Genomic DNA, 17,159 nt, shown 5'->3' with positions numbered 1-17,159 from the left:
CCTAAGGCTCCGTTTGTTAAATTTGAAGTCTAAAGCCTGAATCTGAAATCTAAAGCCTAAATATGAAATCTGAAGGTTGCATCTGAAATCTGAAGTAAAAAAAACTTGTTTGGTAATTATGGCAGAAGTTTGAAAATTAAGTACCGAATTTAAAACAATGTGTTTGTTAACAAACATCTGAAATGTCTGAAATACGTTAATTTGACACATTTGCCCCTATCTCCTGTTTGGAAATGTTTTACAAATTATTTTTTATTAAATGAAAATAAAATTATTCTATTTAATTCAAATCAACTTAAGTAATTAAGAGAAAATTAAAATATCATTATTCATAAAAAAAATAGATAAATTCCTTATGTTGTCCCACAAATATTTCAAATCAGGAGTTCAATCCTCACGTTTTGGGCCCACTTGATTATTGGATCTACCTCAGTTTCAGTCCCATGTCCTAAAATAAACTCATGAAATCGATGGGCAGGGTGGATTTCTCACAAACATGAAGGTGGGCCTCACCTACGTCTCCAGCGTAGGGAATTTTGCAAAGAGGCTTTAGCGATAAATCCGGCATATGGAAGGACACGGATTTCTTAACGAAAGCCTTTAGCATGAAGTTCCAGTGTAAGGATTTTGGGAGGGGCCCACCGTGATGTTTGTGAGAAATCTAACACGTCCATCCATTTTTCGAGCTGATTTTAGGACATTCAACCAAAATAAGGAGTATCCAAAACTCAAGTAGGCCATACAAGATGAAACAGTGGGGAAAGGAATGCCTACTGTTGAAACCTTCCTACACTCCATCTCAATGTTTATATTCCATCCAAAATGTTTATAAGGTCATTTTGACTAGATGAAGTGAAAACATGTTTTAACGGTGGTAAACAAATCCTGACTATTTCCTATTGTGTGGCCCAATTAAGTTTTGGATACATCTTATTTTCTGTCACATGTCCTAAAATGAGCTCACCGGAGGCGGATTAGATAATTACAGGTTGAGTAGCCAGACTCGCTGCTAAAGTGATGTCACCAAGTTCTGTTGAACCCACCATGATGTATGTCTTGTATCCACACCATCCATCCATTTGGAGATATCATTTTAGGGCATGAGACAAGGAATGAGTCAGATCCAAATCTGGAGTGGACCCCACCACAGAAAACTGTGGGAAGAGTGAAGCCCACCGTTGAAACCTTCCTAAGGTCTACTATGATGTTTATCTTAGATCCAACGTGTTCATAAGTTAAGACTGACATGAAAGAAGGTAAAACACAAATTTTAGCTTAATCGAAAACTTATGTGGCCCTTAGAAATTTTTAATGGTGGACGACACTCTCTCCACTGTTTTCTGTTGTGGGGTCCACTCGAGCTTTGGATCTTCCTCGTTATTTGGCTCATACCCTAAACTGATATCACCAAATGGATGGACAGTGTGGATACAACAGATACATCATGGTGGGTCCCACATGACTTGGTGACGTCACTTCTGTCACGATTCTCCCTAATCAACATGTCAATAGCTAATCCGCGTTATTGGATGGAAGCAGATTGGATGGTGTACCACACACCAGCAAGTTCTGTGGGTCACATCATGAAGAATGTGTTATATCCAAACCGTTCATTCATTTTTGGAGCTCTTCTTAAGGCTTGAGCCGAAAATAGGGCAGATCTAAAGATCAAGTGTCCCACACTGTAAAAAGTAGTGGGGGATTGAACGTCCACCATTGAAATCCTTTTGGAGGTCACAGAAGTTTTGGATCAATATGAAATTTGTTTTCACCTTTCATCTAGGTATTTGTGACCTTATGAACAGATTAGATGGAAAATAAACATTATGCGGGCCCTATGAATTTTTTAACGGTGAAAATCATTTTTCCCGCTGCTATTTTTGGTGCGGTCCATTTTAGCTTTGGATATGATTCATTTTTTGGCTAATGCAAAATGATCTCGAAAAATGGATGAACGGTGTGGATATAATAAATACATCATTGCGGGCCCATGTAACTTGGATCTCCTTTGAACCGTTCGCACAACTCGGAGCTCGAGGAGCGTAGGCGCTCGTCTTCCCACGACACGTATCTACCCTGCCACCAACCCTGTGGCTGGTGGTCGGTGAGCTGTGGGCCCCATCATGATGTATGTGTTTCATCCATTCCGTTCATCCATTTTTACTAATCATTTTAGAGCTTCACAAAAATAAAAATAAAAATGAGAGGGATATATCTCAGGTGGACCACACCACAGGAAAAGAATTGTGATTGGATATCGACCATTAAAATTCTCCTAAGGCCCACTGTACTGTTTATTTAACATTCAATCTGTTAATTAGGACATACACGCCAGATGAAGGGAAAAAAAAAAAAGATCATCTTGATCCGAAACTTTTATGGCCCCTAAAAGGTTTTTAATGGTCGACTTGAGTTTTATTCAATTTCTATTGGTTTTTATGGTGTGGGCCCATTGAGTTTTACATATACCTCATTTTGGGCTCTGCTCTATAATGATTTGAAAAAGTTGATGGACGGTGTGGATCAAACACATAAATCATGGTGGGGCATAAATAAGTTTTGCAAGTTAAAAGTTAGTTCTCTATTACGCAACCAATTTAAAAGAGAAAATTTCCATAGTAAGGGTAATTTTGAAAGATTTTTTTTTTTTTTTTTTTTTAAATAGAAAAATTTATGGAGCGCATTCCGCATTCACCGTTAAGCTAGACTCCCATCGCCAAAAGAATTCAATGAAATATTGCAGAAAATCACCTAGCGCTTTCCGATTCTGACTTTAACAAACAGCTCTTGATATGGGGCATTTTCTCAATTCCGTGTTAAGTGTTAATTTTAAGAGTTAACAAACAGGCCCTAACTCAATGTAACTTGAAAATTGATGAAACCTCTATTTTCCACTTGAATTTATTGATTGAGCCATTGTTCAGGTGAGACAGGTAGAGGCTTTAGAGGAATGAAATGAACCGTCTATACTCAAGAAGAATGAGTTACCTAACATTAATTGAAATGATATATTTGCCGGATATGACACACACGTATACATTGAGAGAGAGGAATGCTCACCCGTGGACCAATTCTCGTGAGAACTTGTGAGAGCTTTTTGAGAACTCATCTCCCGGTATATGAGCTCACATTATGAACTTTCCAAGTGATGTAGTACCCCATAAAAACCCGAGGTCCCAACGTTTACCTTTATTCAAAACTTTGGTGGGCATAGCAAAAGAGAGAAAATTCGAGGGAGGAAACTATTTCATTTTGTCATGGCTTACTAAAGTTTTGGATTAGGGTAAAAGTTGGGCTCTAGGAGTTTCATGGGGTGCTGTATCACATGAACGGTTCAGATTTTGGTTTCATATCACGGGAGATGAGTTTTCAAAAAGTTATCACGAGAACTGGTGCACAGGTGACCATTCCCCTCTCTCTCTCTCTCTCTCTCTCTCTCTCTCTCTCTCTATATATATATATATATATATATATATATATATATATATATATTCATGTTGGGCTAGGCCAAAATGAATTGACCTTCAACCGACCTTGAAAATTGATCGGCCCATGCATTTAGGCCCAAAATTAGCCCACGAGGCAAGCTAGCAGGTCCAAGCCTGGTCCAAAGCTGGTCCAGCTTGTCGGGCCATGCAAGCTATAATCCAGCCCATAGCCACCCTTACATATGTCAGGATGGCAACAATATCCAAGCCATCCACCGTGTAGACCTCACGTGTAGATGCTACTACCATAAGATAAAGGTGGTCTACTCGGTGTGCCATGATATTAGAACTAACTGGTCGACCGACATATGGGCAACCTGATGACGGATGACTTGGATATTGTACCTGTATGACACTTTTGGCATATATGTTATGTGCATTTGCTGACTTATACATCTTGATGTGGGAAGTGGATTAGGTGTGGCCTTGAGCGTGGGCTCACCTTGATGTATGTATTGTATATCTACGTTGTCTATATATCCGTTTTGCTACCTTTTTTTAGAGCATGATCCTAAAAATAAAACACATCCAAAACTTTTGTGGCCCATAAAAAGTTTTTAATGGTCATTCACCATTATTTCCTGTGGTATGGTCCACATGAGATTCGGATCTCCTCCATTTTTGGGCATAATGATCTGTTAAACAGATGAACGGCATGGATGTACATTACATACATCAAGGTGGGCCCACGCTCAGGACCTAATCCACTGCCATCCATGTGGGCTTAGCAAAACTCTCGATTATTATTACGAAAATGAAAATATCATTTTAACAAATTGTTTTTACTCTCCTTATGCAAGATATCTTCCAACTAAGAACAATAGACACATTTGGAGGTTGGACAAAGAAATTCAGTCATTGATATTGGATCTAGTTAAGGAGCACAAAGAAGAATACACGACTACATCTGATAAAGATTTATTACATGCTATCCTTGAGGCATCCACCGTTGATCATGGTGGGCCTGATGCAGCTACCCGCTTTGTCGTAGACAACTGCAAGAACATCTATGTTGCTGGGCATGAGACCACCGCGGTCACTGCCACGTGGTGCTTAATGCTCCTTGCCTTGAATCCTGATTGGCAAGCTCGTGCGCGCGTTGAAGTGATGGACATTTGTGGTGCCCACACGCCGGATGCAGATATGACCCGTAGGATGAAAACGGTATGTTATAACTTATTCCCAAATACTTTGGCTCTATGCTCACAAACAACCACTCAAAGCTTATATATGCACCTACAATAATACCTTGTGTAGTAAGAGGTATTATGCAATGGACACGAATACAGACCGTGGGCCCACCTTTATGTAAGATGTTGTATATCCATGATGTGCATCCGCTTCTCCAGCTCATTTTACGACATGGCCCAAAACTGAAGAAGGTTCAAATCTTAGGTGGATTGAACACCTACCATTAAAAACTTCCCAGGTCCCACCGTAATATTTATTTTCTATCCAACCGGTCGATGAGGTCAAACAGACATGGATGAAGGGAAAATATAAATATTAGCTTGTTCCAAAACTTTTGCGGCCCACAAAGTTTTTAATGGTCAACCACCATTGTTTCCTGTGGTGTGGTCCAACTGAGATTTGGATCTGCTTCAGTTTTGGGCCCATTTCCTAAGATGAGCTGTAAAAACAGATGGACGGAGTGGATATACAACACATGCATCAAGGTTGGCCCCATGGTCACTACCTGACCGATTCAGCACCCTTATACAACAGGTTTTAGAGTTGTACAAGTAGGGTCCATTGTTCAGTTATCCAAACCATTAAGATCGTACGACACAATCAGTATGGTCTATTCATAGCGGATCTCCTTGATGGAAAATCCTAAACCTTCCAAAGGTGGCCAATAAGGAAACAATAAAGAAAAGAAATATAGGAATGATTCCCCGACAACCAATGTAAGGCTGCATATTTGATAGATAAGATATTCTAATATGGAGATTTTTTTATATTTTTGCATGGTCCATCGATGATGAATCCCATTGTATCGAAGTTATGGATCATTGGACCATAATCTCCACTTGTAGTACACATTGTGTTTAGATTTAATAATCTCAAATTACAAATTTATAATTACTACAAAAATAGAAAGAAATAAGAAATCGAAAAATGTAATATTAAGTATAAATTGAAGCATGTGTGATCAAGCTGTTCTTAAAGCATTATTCATATATATATATATATATATATATATATATATATATAATTGAGACTACTGACAGGTTGCAAGAAAATAGCTTCCAAGATACGATGAGTTTTTGTGTGGTTTTGTGTTTAAGAACCATGTAGAAACCACTAACGGAACTCTATAAACACAAATTTTCTTATAGATGAAAACAAAAAAATAAAATTTTGAAATGGAAAAGGAGATAGAAATTAGAAGATTGGCTTTACTGGATTAGACCACTACAATGGTCTGGTTCTTGTGAATTTGTTAGCCCAGGTTTGTATTGAACCTGCTAGCTTGATTAGAGAACACTTGGAGCTTACTAGTTCATATGAGAAAATGATTCGAATTATTTGTGATGATGAAATGAACCAGCCAAGCTCTATTTATATAAGCAATGGTGGCTGGATGTTTTGGTTCAGGGTCATTATTGTAATTGAATGTTTTGACTGTTAGTGAGAAACTAGTTGTTTTTCAGCAATTTCTGACCGTTTTGCATGTGGGAGACTAGCTGCATGTTAGTCGTTTAGACACAGTGGCTAGCAGCCTTTGGGCTAGCCACATGCAACAGTTCCTGTATGGTCTAGTTAATTACTGCATGAGCACTTACACTAGGTCTCTTAAATGGCTCTAAAGCTCCTATATAAGGCAGAGAAGCATTTCTCAAACTTCTTACCTACAACACTCCGAACCTAGCCACCTAACCCTTCTCTCTTGGGGCATTGTTGTATTGCAATTCACACCTGCCTCATGCTAGTTCGTGTAAGGTCATGAGGGAGCGACCCATCTGCCACACGTGCGCAACCCATCTCTCTTAGTGATTATCACACTACGACTCGCACCTGCCTTGCACCGGTTCACATAAGGTTGTGAGGGAGCAACCCATCTGCAACATGATGCGCATGTGTAAATTGCAAAGTGTAAAACTGCTTCACTAACACCTTTACAACTACACTGCCTCACATGGCCATGCCATTATATCAAGTTTGATCTAAGACCGTAACTGTGCCCTATTTTGAGCCCTATCTCACCAAGCAAATATTAAGGTACTCAACACCTTACTTATTAAGATGATTTTTTCTTCTCTCCTATTCAATATGGGACTATTCCCAAAAGTGAGAAAACTAAGTTTTTTTTTTTTTTTTTTTACAAACAATAATATATATATATATATATATATATATATATATATATATTAAACAAATATCATTTTCCATAACAATCTCCCACTTGGTTGAAAATTAATTTTTAAAGATAATATATCTGCCAGCCTAGACACAACTTATAAGCATAAAAAAAGATATCTTTTGATTTGAATCTTTCCTTAGTGTAAATATCTCAAAGTTATATAAAAAAATTCTGTTAGCCGCAGCTTTGAACCAGTTATTTTTAGATGATAGAACCGGAGATACTACACACATACTCACTTTGTGTTATTTGAATTCCCATAAATCTTGCTCATTACATATAATGGCCATGTGCTTATCTTGTTTCATGAACAATCCCGAGAGAAACTCTAATTCGAATGATAGACGACACCACTTCTATGTTTATATAGGTGAAATCCTTTTAGCGTCTCTATTACTACTAAGACACTTGTCCTTTTAGAGTAGATTTCATTAAGAGCTCTAAGATTTAATTCTTTATCTATAACACCCAACATTACTTATTCTGGATGATGTTATATATAATTTTAGTGCTGAAACTTTCCTCGTGTCGGTAACTTGTTTTTACCCATTGAACTTGAACTTAAAGATTTTTTTAATATTACATTAGGTTATCATTACTGGTGGAATTGGTTGAAGAGTTTCAACCCTGTCCATTTAGATGTTGTCCTTACTACTTCACTCCTTAGAGGTTTAGTAAAAAGATTAGCTAAGTTATTACTTGATTTCATATAAGAAATTACAATAATTCCATATTGAATCAATTGTGTCACATAGTTGTGTCATAGGCTTATATGTCTAGTTTTTCCATTATAAGTATCAATGTAGGCTCTAGCTAATGTGGATTCACTATCACAATGTAGTGAAACAACTGATAAATGTTTTAAATAGAACAAGATTTCTAATAAAAGATTCCTAACCCACTTAGCCTCTTTGCTTGTCGTAGCTAAGGCTATAAATTTAAATTACATAGTCGAGTGAGTTATGCAGGTTTGTTTCTTATATCCTTAAGATACGGCTGCACCTCCTACAGTGAAGACCCACCCCATATAGTGGACTTGTTGTCCCATGCACTCAATATCCAACTCACATCGGTATATCCTTCCAATACAATTAGAAACTCTGAATACAACAACTCTAAGTCTTTGATTGCTTTCAAATAACCTAAAACTCTACTGATTGCATTCCAGCATTCTACACTAGGATTGTTAGTAAACCTACTGAGTTTACTCACTGCATATATAACATTTGGTCTAGTGCATTGCATAATATACATTAGACTGCCTATAGTACTAGCATATTCAAGTTGTGTAACTGAAGTTTCGTTGTTCTCATTTAGCTTGATACTTAGATCAATCGAGGTTTTTGCCTACTTTATATTTAGATGATTAAACTTGTTTAGTATCTTTTCAATGTAATGAGACTGACACAACGTATGACTCCCACTATGTTTCTTAACTTTGATACCTAGAATAATATCCATTTTTCCAAGATTCTTCATTTTGAATACGGAAGACAAACTTCTTTGTTCCAATTACACCTTTCATTTTATTACTTATTATTAACATGTTATCAACATATAGACAAATAATAGTTATACAATTACCGTTAACTTTAAAATATATGCATTTGTCAGCTACATTATACATGAAACCATGAGATATTATTTTGGAATCAAACTTCTCATGCTACTATGTGGGTGCTTATTTTAATCCATATAAAAATTTAATCAATTTACAAACTTTCTTCTCATTACCTGGTAGGATGAACTCTTTAGGTTGTTTTATGTATACTTCCTCGTTAAGGTCATCATTTAGGAAAGCTGTCTTTACATCCATTTGGTGAATGTGAAGATGATGTATGGATGCTAGCGCAAATAAAATCCTAATGGATGTTATTCTAGCTACTGGAGAATATATGCTAAAATAATATATCTCTTCTTTTTGTCTAAAACCCTTAGTTACTAATCTAGCTTTAAAGGTTTGGATAATTCCATCAGTAAGGTATTTCTTCCTAAATACCCACTTACATCGTATGGGTTTATAAGGTAAGTCCGTCATTTTCCATGTTTGATTTGACATTATCGAGTTCATCTCATCACCGATGGCTTCCTTCCAAAAATCTAAGTCTCTAGAAGACATAGTTTCACTAAAGTTTTTAGGGTCATCTTTTATATTCATTACTATAAGTATCTTCCTAATAACATTCTCTCTATCACCTTATACGAGATTAAAAAAAAGAATATATGTTGACAGTCTATTTGTTCAGAGTCAAGACTCTTCTCTACTCTTACCCTCTAGCTCCTATAAGATTCACTTAGAGCTTCAACCTCTTATGGAGCTTTACTTATTAGTTCACTTTAAGGAGTTTGGATTTTATTATCCTTTGACTCTAAGGATAGTGAGTTCTCAAAGAAATCAACGTCTCTAAATTCTATGATATTGTTAGACTTTAAGTTTAGGAGTCTATAGGATTTGCTATTTTGTGCATACCCTACAAATGCGCACTTGATAGCTCTAGGTCTTAACTTGGTTCTTTTGTTATCATGTGTCTTGCAATACAGGAGACATCCCTACATTTTAAAATACCCTACATTAGGTTTCCTACCTTTCTATACCTCATAGTGAGGTTTTGCTTTTCTTAAATGCAATCCTATTTAAGATGTGATACACTGCAAACAGGTGGCAACTTTTCTTGTATTAGTATTGAATTGACCATCTCTACTAATATCTTGTTCTTTCTTTGTACTACGCCATTTTGTTGTAATGTGTATAGTATAGTGCACTGGTGTATCAAGCCGTGTTCTTCACAAAAGTTAGAGAATTCACTTGAGAAGTATTCTCCTCCTTTGTCACTATGGAGAAATTTTATTTTCTTATTTAATTGATTTTTCACTTCCCCTTTATATAGAATGATCATGCTTAGTGCTTCATCTTTTTTCCTTAGTAGGTAGACAGACACGTATCTAAAGAAATCATCAATAAATATTATAAAGTACCTTCTACCGCTACAAGTAAGAATGTTGTTCAACTCATAAATATCAGTGTGCACAAGATCCAATATTTAAAATGATCTCTTAACACTTGGAAACGGTTTCTTTGCCATTTTGGACTGTATGCACACTTCACATTTATCATTCTCATTATTAGTGTATGAGATTAGGCCACGCTTGGCCATGCATTTTAAGGTATTATATCATATATGTTCTAATCTACCATGCCACAATACTACAGATTCAACCATATACACAGGAGTGCTACTTTCATTCAAGAAAAACTTAATCATGCCATTACAAGCTTATCCATTTCTGACAAAGTTCTCATTCTTTAACAAAATCATCTTGTCCGATTTATACACTACTTGCATCCCAAGTTTTTCCAAAAGATCTCAGAAACTAAGTTTCACCTCATGTATGGGACATGCAACACGTTAGTCAATATCACATTCTTACCAGAGGTAGACACCAGTTCCACAGTTCCTTTTCCCATGACCTTCGATTGGACTTCATTACCCATTTGGACTTCTTGACCATTGGCCACATATTCATAGGTTTTAAAGGCTGGCCTATCATAACAGACATGGATTGTGGCAGCCGTATCGCAACCGGGGACTTTTCCTTGGATCGTGTTAACCTCAATGATCATAATAACTATTTCATCCTCAACTGCACTTGCTTCTTTCTTCGATTTATGAAATCGACATGCTCAAGAATAATACCTGGTTTTTCCACAGACATAGCAAGGGTCTTTAAAATTTTCGTTCTTCTTCTGTGATTTCTTGAATTTTACTTTATTTGGTTTTAGGGAATCATCCTTCTCGGGATTCTTATTTTAGGTCTTTTCTACTGCTTGTACTTTAGACGAGGAATTCTCATTTTCAACTTTCTTATTACAGTTGTGGGATTCTTCATCAATTCTCAAATGTTTATGGATTTGTTCAAGTATGTATTCATCGGTCTTATGCAGCAACTTCTTCTTGTAGTCTTTCTACATTAGGAGCAATTTTACGATTATAGCCTCGACTTGAAATGATTCAAAGAAATTAATTTTAAGGGCATTAATTTTGTTTACAATTAACAATTCTTGGATTTAGGGGCATTATCAGTTTATTATCTACCATCTTGAAGTCGAAGTACCTAGCTATTAGAAACTTATTGATTCTTTTTCTAGGTTTGTATTTGAACTTTAGGGCGATTCAAATTTCTTTTACAAATATAGTTTCCGTGTACAAACCATATAAATAGTCAGATAGCGCATTCAGAATATGTCAATGACACAACAATTCATGTTCAGCTCATTTGTTACGTTCAACAACTTGTTCGGGTGTGTCCTCATCAGTTGCTTCAAATAGTGGGTGAAGATTAGGATCCAAGATATAGTAAATCTTTAATGCCCTCAGTAGAAACTTTATCTTGTCTTGCCACCTTGTAAAGTTGGTTCCGTCGAACTGGTCGTGCCGAATCAGATCTTGGTTCATTAATTTAATTGAGGATATGCCTTCAATTTCCATTACAAATAACGTTTTAAGAATGTTGAGATTTGATAATCTAAAGTTACAATTTTATCATTACTATAAAATAGAAGGAAATAGAAAATTAAAAAAATATAATATTAAGGATAGGCTGAAGCATGTGTGATCACATTGTCCTCAAAGTGTTATTTTTCCCTTTTAAAAATACTTAAGACTGCTTATAGATTGTAGGCAAATAGCTTTCAGGATATGATGAGCTTGTGTATTGTTCCGCATTTAGCAAGTACGAAGGAACCACTAATGGAACTCTATAAACATAGTTTTTCTAATCGAAAAAAAGAAAAAAAAATCTCAAATGAAAAGAGAAATAGAAAGTAGAATATTGGCTTTGCTGGATCAGACCACAATACTGGTTCTGGGTCTTGTGGACTTGATAGCTCAAGCTCATATTGAACCTGCTGGCTTGATTAGAGAACACTCGGAGCTTACTAGTTCATATGAGAGAATGATTCAAATTATTTGTGATGATAAAATGAACCAGCCAAGCTCTATTTATATAGGCAAGGGTGGCTGGATGTTTTGGTCGAAGGTCATTATTGCGATTGACTGTTTCTAACTGTTGGTGAGAAACTAGCCATTTTTTGGCAGTTTCTGACCATTTTACATGTGGAAGACTAGCTGCATGCTAGTCGTTTAGATAGTGGCTAGTCGTTTCTGACTATTGAGCTAGCCACATACAACAGTTTCTGCATGGTCTTGTTAATTACTTAATGAGAAGTTACACCAGGCCTTTTAAACAGCTCCACAGTTCCTTTATAAGGCAGAGAGGTCTCCCTCAGACCTCTTACTCATAGTACTTTGAAAAGTACAAAGCGCACAACTAGTGCCTCTATAACTACACTACTTCACCTGCTCACGCCCTCACATCGAGTCCGTGACCATGCCTGATCTTGAGCGCATGCGCACACTGGAACATGCAAGTCTTGGTACTCCTCTATCTCACCAAGCAAATATTAAGGCACTCAATACCTTATTAAGAGAAAATTTTCTTTTCTCCTATCCGATATAAGACTATTCCTAAAGGTGAAAAAAAACCAAGCTTTTTTCACAAATAATATATATATATATCATTTTCCATAATACAATTGTACAATCCACATACCTTAGGTTTGTGTGTAGGGCCACTATGGTGTGCATCTTTCATCAAACCCATTAATTAGTTGAACTCATTGGGATGAAGTGAAGATACTATCATCCTGATCCAAAACTAAGGTTTGCCACACTGCGTGAACTCGAAGATTCTAATAGCAATTTTATATGGCTCCTATTGGTGTGGTCCATTGGAGTTTTCTGTCAAGCTGATATTTTATATGCACAGTTCAAATAATGGTTCTCCCCATAGTAGGTTTCCATAAGAGGTAAGCCGCCTATAAAATATTTAGATAAATGTTAACCATTAAAGTTAGAATATAGAACTTCAATAGTTTTCACATTGTAGACAATTCATTATAAAGTTCGGATTTAGAGTACATCAAACATATATACATGTATAACAAGAAAGATCATTAAGAAAAAAGGTGCATGAAATCCATGTTACTTAAGGGATCTATATGCCGCTTCTTCTGTTTCAAGGTGAGGTGGATTTTAAAATCCTTTACCCAAGAAAAAAGGACAAAGGTGAGGTGGATTTTAAAATCCTTTACCTAAGAGAAAAGGACAAAATACCTATCTATGAGGCAAGGATGTAATCTTGATTTGGAACATTATATGTCAAACTACGAAGAAAGAAGAAACAAAAACCTTACCTACATTTTTTGCCATTAATGGTGGTAGTCGTATCTTGGTAGAGAAGATGAACAATGCTTTCAACTCGAAGCTTCTCTTCTTCCTCTCCTGAATACATGATGTAAAGAGATGACGTTGCAGTGCAAGTCATAAAGAGATTTAGGGACTCTAGGATAATTTTTATAAGGGCAAAGAGGCTCTCTATCACCAACCTTTTTTCCCATTTTCTAAGCTTCCACGCTTCCTCACAGGGGAAGAAATCCATCCAAATTCTAAGTCTCTCAAAGGGAGTTGGTTATGGTACTCCATGGGTGTATAGAGTTATTATATGCACCTAAGCTCTGTAGGCCCCACTTGTTACCCCCTAATTAGGTGATTCGAATCATCCATTCCATTTGCAAATGGGAAATGCTCGGCAAATGCCATGTGTGGCCCATTAATGTTAACAGTCTTCCACTTAAGTCACTCATGACTTTAACATATATAAAATAGATTATTATATCTAACACATGTTTCATGAGCTCAAAGTTTTATCAAATTTCTTTAATGGATCAGATGCAATATCTTGAATAATCCTATCCATTAGGATTATTAATATGAATCATAGTAGTTGTCACAACATTTATTTAAATGGAATCAGGCATGTTCACAAATATCAACACCTTCAATGACTATATCTTAATAGCGTAGGTGTATGATATAGAAATCTCTCGCTAAGTGTGGCTATGCATGCAGTCTTTCAAGATATCATATCATCTCTACTAAGAAATACAACTTAATAAAAGGTAAAATGCATTGTTCATTTTCCTTACGCATGCACAATGAATATAAACAAGGAATACAAAAATATAAAAACTTTAAAACTTGAATTTCGATCTAATTCTAATAAATTGAAATGTGTACGCAATGGTAATGTTTATATACCTCCACTGACCCAATGAATGATGATGCTTTGATCAATAGGATCCTAGAGATCCATAAACACTTGACAATTATGAGTGGTTTGGATCATCAACTGAACCCTAGATCCAACAATTACAAGTCAAGAAATAGTTTAAAGTTGTTCATCGACTCATGCATGATTGCACAACACGAGAACTTTTAGTAACGAGAAAGAGGGCATTGGGATGGTTTAGGATATTACTCAAATGCCTTTAGAGGGCATTGGGATTGTTTATATATTACTCAAATAACCTTAAAACCTCAATGGGTAATAATTTTTAGGGAAATTATAATTTTTCTTGCATGATTAAAAGTTACTTTCCTAATTTTAAAAGGATAAATATTTGAGCAATCAACTTTAGGGAGCAGGATAGATTACTCATTCATCATCAGCATCATCATCATCATCATCTAAGCCTTATTCAAACTAATTGGGGGTCTACTACATGAATACTTTTCCAAGTCAAAAGAACAAAAAAATGAATTTCATTAAAATTAGAAAAAAGAAAAAATATCAATGAAAATTTAAAATTCTATGTAAAATGAAACTTTCCTTCTTCAATTTCAATAAATCAAAAGTGGCCAATAAGAACAAATATGATTGTATATACAGTTACATAATATACTAAAATAGTAGACTACTATCTATAGTACAATAGCACAATGTATGGAGTTATTTAGATTTAGGCAAAGTTGTATCTTGATTGATAGTCATGTACAATCTTATAATTCCATGGTTTGTGAACGCCCTTGTGCATGACAAATAATTAAGGATACATGACTCTAGTACTATAGATTGAACTACTTATCATTGACATTTTTTTTTAATTTCAATGCACATGAGGATCATATTTTTCATACATATGCATAACATGTTTCCATGTGCCATGTGTGCAACCGTCTAAGTTTAAGCATTCTATAAGTACATATGTGCCACTATCAATTTTCAAGTACTAAAAAATGTGGTATATCTATCAATATTCACATTGTCAAATTGTCATATGCACATGTGTAATTAAAAATTCTTTCTTAAATTAAATTTTATTCTTTTTATATGTGTCACAATCTATCCATATTATGATCCAAGTGTTTGAGAAATAAAGAATGAAATAACTAGTCAACAACATGTTCGTAACCAAAGGCTTAATATCATGCCATGGAGTGCCATAAGTTTGCCCAAATTCAAATAAGCCGATATAGAACAATATCATTTATGAAAGATAGAATCTCCCTTAGTACAATTTCATAAAAGCACAATCATTCAGTGAGCTAACTTAATGAGTCTTGCTTTCCAGTTTTTAGTGACTCGGTTGGAGATGTTGTCAAGTTAACTCACTGAGTTTCCAGTCATGTCATTGGCTTTTAGAACTATTGTTGTACATGCTCCCCAACCCTTGATTTATCTACATGTATACATATGCAGTTGACAATGGTGATCCAAGAGACGTTGCGCCTTTACCCTCCATCTACATTTGTAGCAAGAGAGGCCTTGCAAGACATGAAGTTCGGCGATATCCACATTCCTAAGGGCATCAACCTATGGATATGCATACCAAAATTGCATCAGGACATCGATATATGGGGCCCGGATGCCTCGGTATTTAATCCAAACAGGTTCGCAAGTGGAATCTTTGGTGCATGTAAGCTCCCGAATGTGTACATTCCATTCGGGCTCGGGCCTCGCACGTGTCTGGGCCAGAACTTTGCCATGATGGAATTGAAGGTTCTCCTCTCTCTGATCTTGTCCAAGTTCTCTTTCTCCCTCTCTCCAAAATATTGCCATTCACCTACATATAGAATGGTTGTAGAGCCTGAACATGGATTGTATCTTACTATAAAGAGAGTTTGATTGTAATACTCCTAGTTGTAATTGGTCACTTGAATAGTCAAATCAATCGATCTGAACTGTCCATAATGTTCAACATACAATTCATGGGTTGTTTTTGTGTAATGATCTTGATTGTCAATTTTTAAGGCCATTGATCAAATGGTTAGTGTTTGTAAGATTGATGTGGTGTTTCCAATGGTAGCTCATAAAATGTGCAGGGGGCCTAATGAACGGTATAGATTAGTAGATAAGACTGTCCAAGTGTACCAATGCAAATACGACCGCTAGAACTTATAACAACACTTGAGTATTTCTCTTAATTGTATGTAATAGAGGAAAAAGTATGTTTAATTTATGAACTTAGCATGCAATGGTAGCCCACGAGTCGATGTGTCAACTGTGTTCAACATCTAAGGAGTGAAATTGGTGGGCCCCACCATGAAGATTACTAGTTACAGGTCAACTGATGATGGGAGCTATTAGCAACTTTGATTAAACCGTCCATTTTCTTCATACTAGGTAGGTGGCCTGTCCATTGAGTGAATCGGCTAGATTTTTATGACAGGCGTTCTTTTATGGTGGGCCTATCTTTTCCATGGTTCAGATGGTGTAAGTGTGACATGCTTAAATGTAGTCCACATGCAACACTTTATACGTGGACATGGCTCTTTTTTTATGTTTGGAATTTTCTTTCATATAAATCCCACTAAAAATAAATCTGGATCATCTGCTTGCCATAAGCAGAAAAATTATGCTTGTTGAAATCTAATTAGACCACATTATCACCCACTGCATTTAATGCAGAAGTGTTGACAATGTCAATGATGATATGGACCAATTATGATGCAGGAAAGCAAGATTTTCCTGCTTGTGGCAAGCAGAGGATCTGGATTCAAAATGAATCTGAATCCACTAAAAATACTTTTTTATTATAAAAACAGCCTCTCTTAGGTAAAATGACCAAAATAACCCTACCTAACTATAGTTTAAAAGCCCAAAAACCTAACTTGACTTGATATCCTACTCGGTTGAGTAGATTCAAAGACTCGATGAGTCTTTATTTAATTGGCTCAATATTCAATAAATTCAACAAGTGACGTTTAAGATAACAATAGCATTTAAAATCCAATAAGTATTAAAATGGACAAAGAAATGCAGCATGCAATACTCTTAGGGGGCATTTGGATCGTGAGTTACTTTGGATAAGTGACTTATGCAAAACGTAGCTTATCTTGGTTTCTACTTATTTAACCAGTAAGCATGTTTGGCAAACAACATATTAACTAAAAAAATAGAAAAGCATG

General features: G+C 35.9%; 1 protein-coding gene across 2 annotated transcripts in view; it reads left to right on the top strand.

Annotated features, from left to right (window-relative positions):
* The window catches only part of LOC131223770 (cytochrome P450 714C2-like), a 44,868-nt gene extending 28,835 nt beyond the window's left edge, over positions 1-16,033 (top strand). For both annotated transcript variants that reach the window (XM_058219265.1, XM_058219264.1), the window contains exons 4-5: positions 4,289-4,652; positions 15,451-16,033. In XM_058219265.1, coding sequence (XP_058075248.1) covers positions 4,289-4,652; positions 15,451-15,876 — 790 coding nt within the window. In that variant the 3' untranslated portion in view covers positions 15,877-16,033. The remainder of the gene's footprint in view (positions 1-4,288; positions 4,653-15,450) is intronic.
* The last annotated feature ends 1,126 nt before the right edge of the window (positions 16,034-17,159 follow it).

Source organism: Magnolia sinica, chromosome 13 (genome assembly GCF_029962835.1).
Source record: "Magnolia sinica isolate HGM2019 chromosome 13, MsV1, whole genome shotgun sequence".
NCBI lineage: Eukaryota > Viridiplantae > Streptophyta > Magnoliopsida > Magnoliales > Magnoliaceae > Magnolia > Magnolia sinica.
The sequence above is the reverse complement of the archived record's forward strand: the minus strand, read 5'-3'. Positions and strand labels throughout refer to the sequence as shown.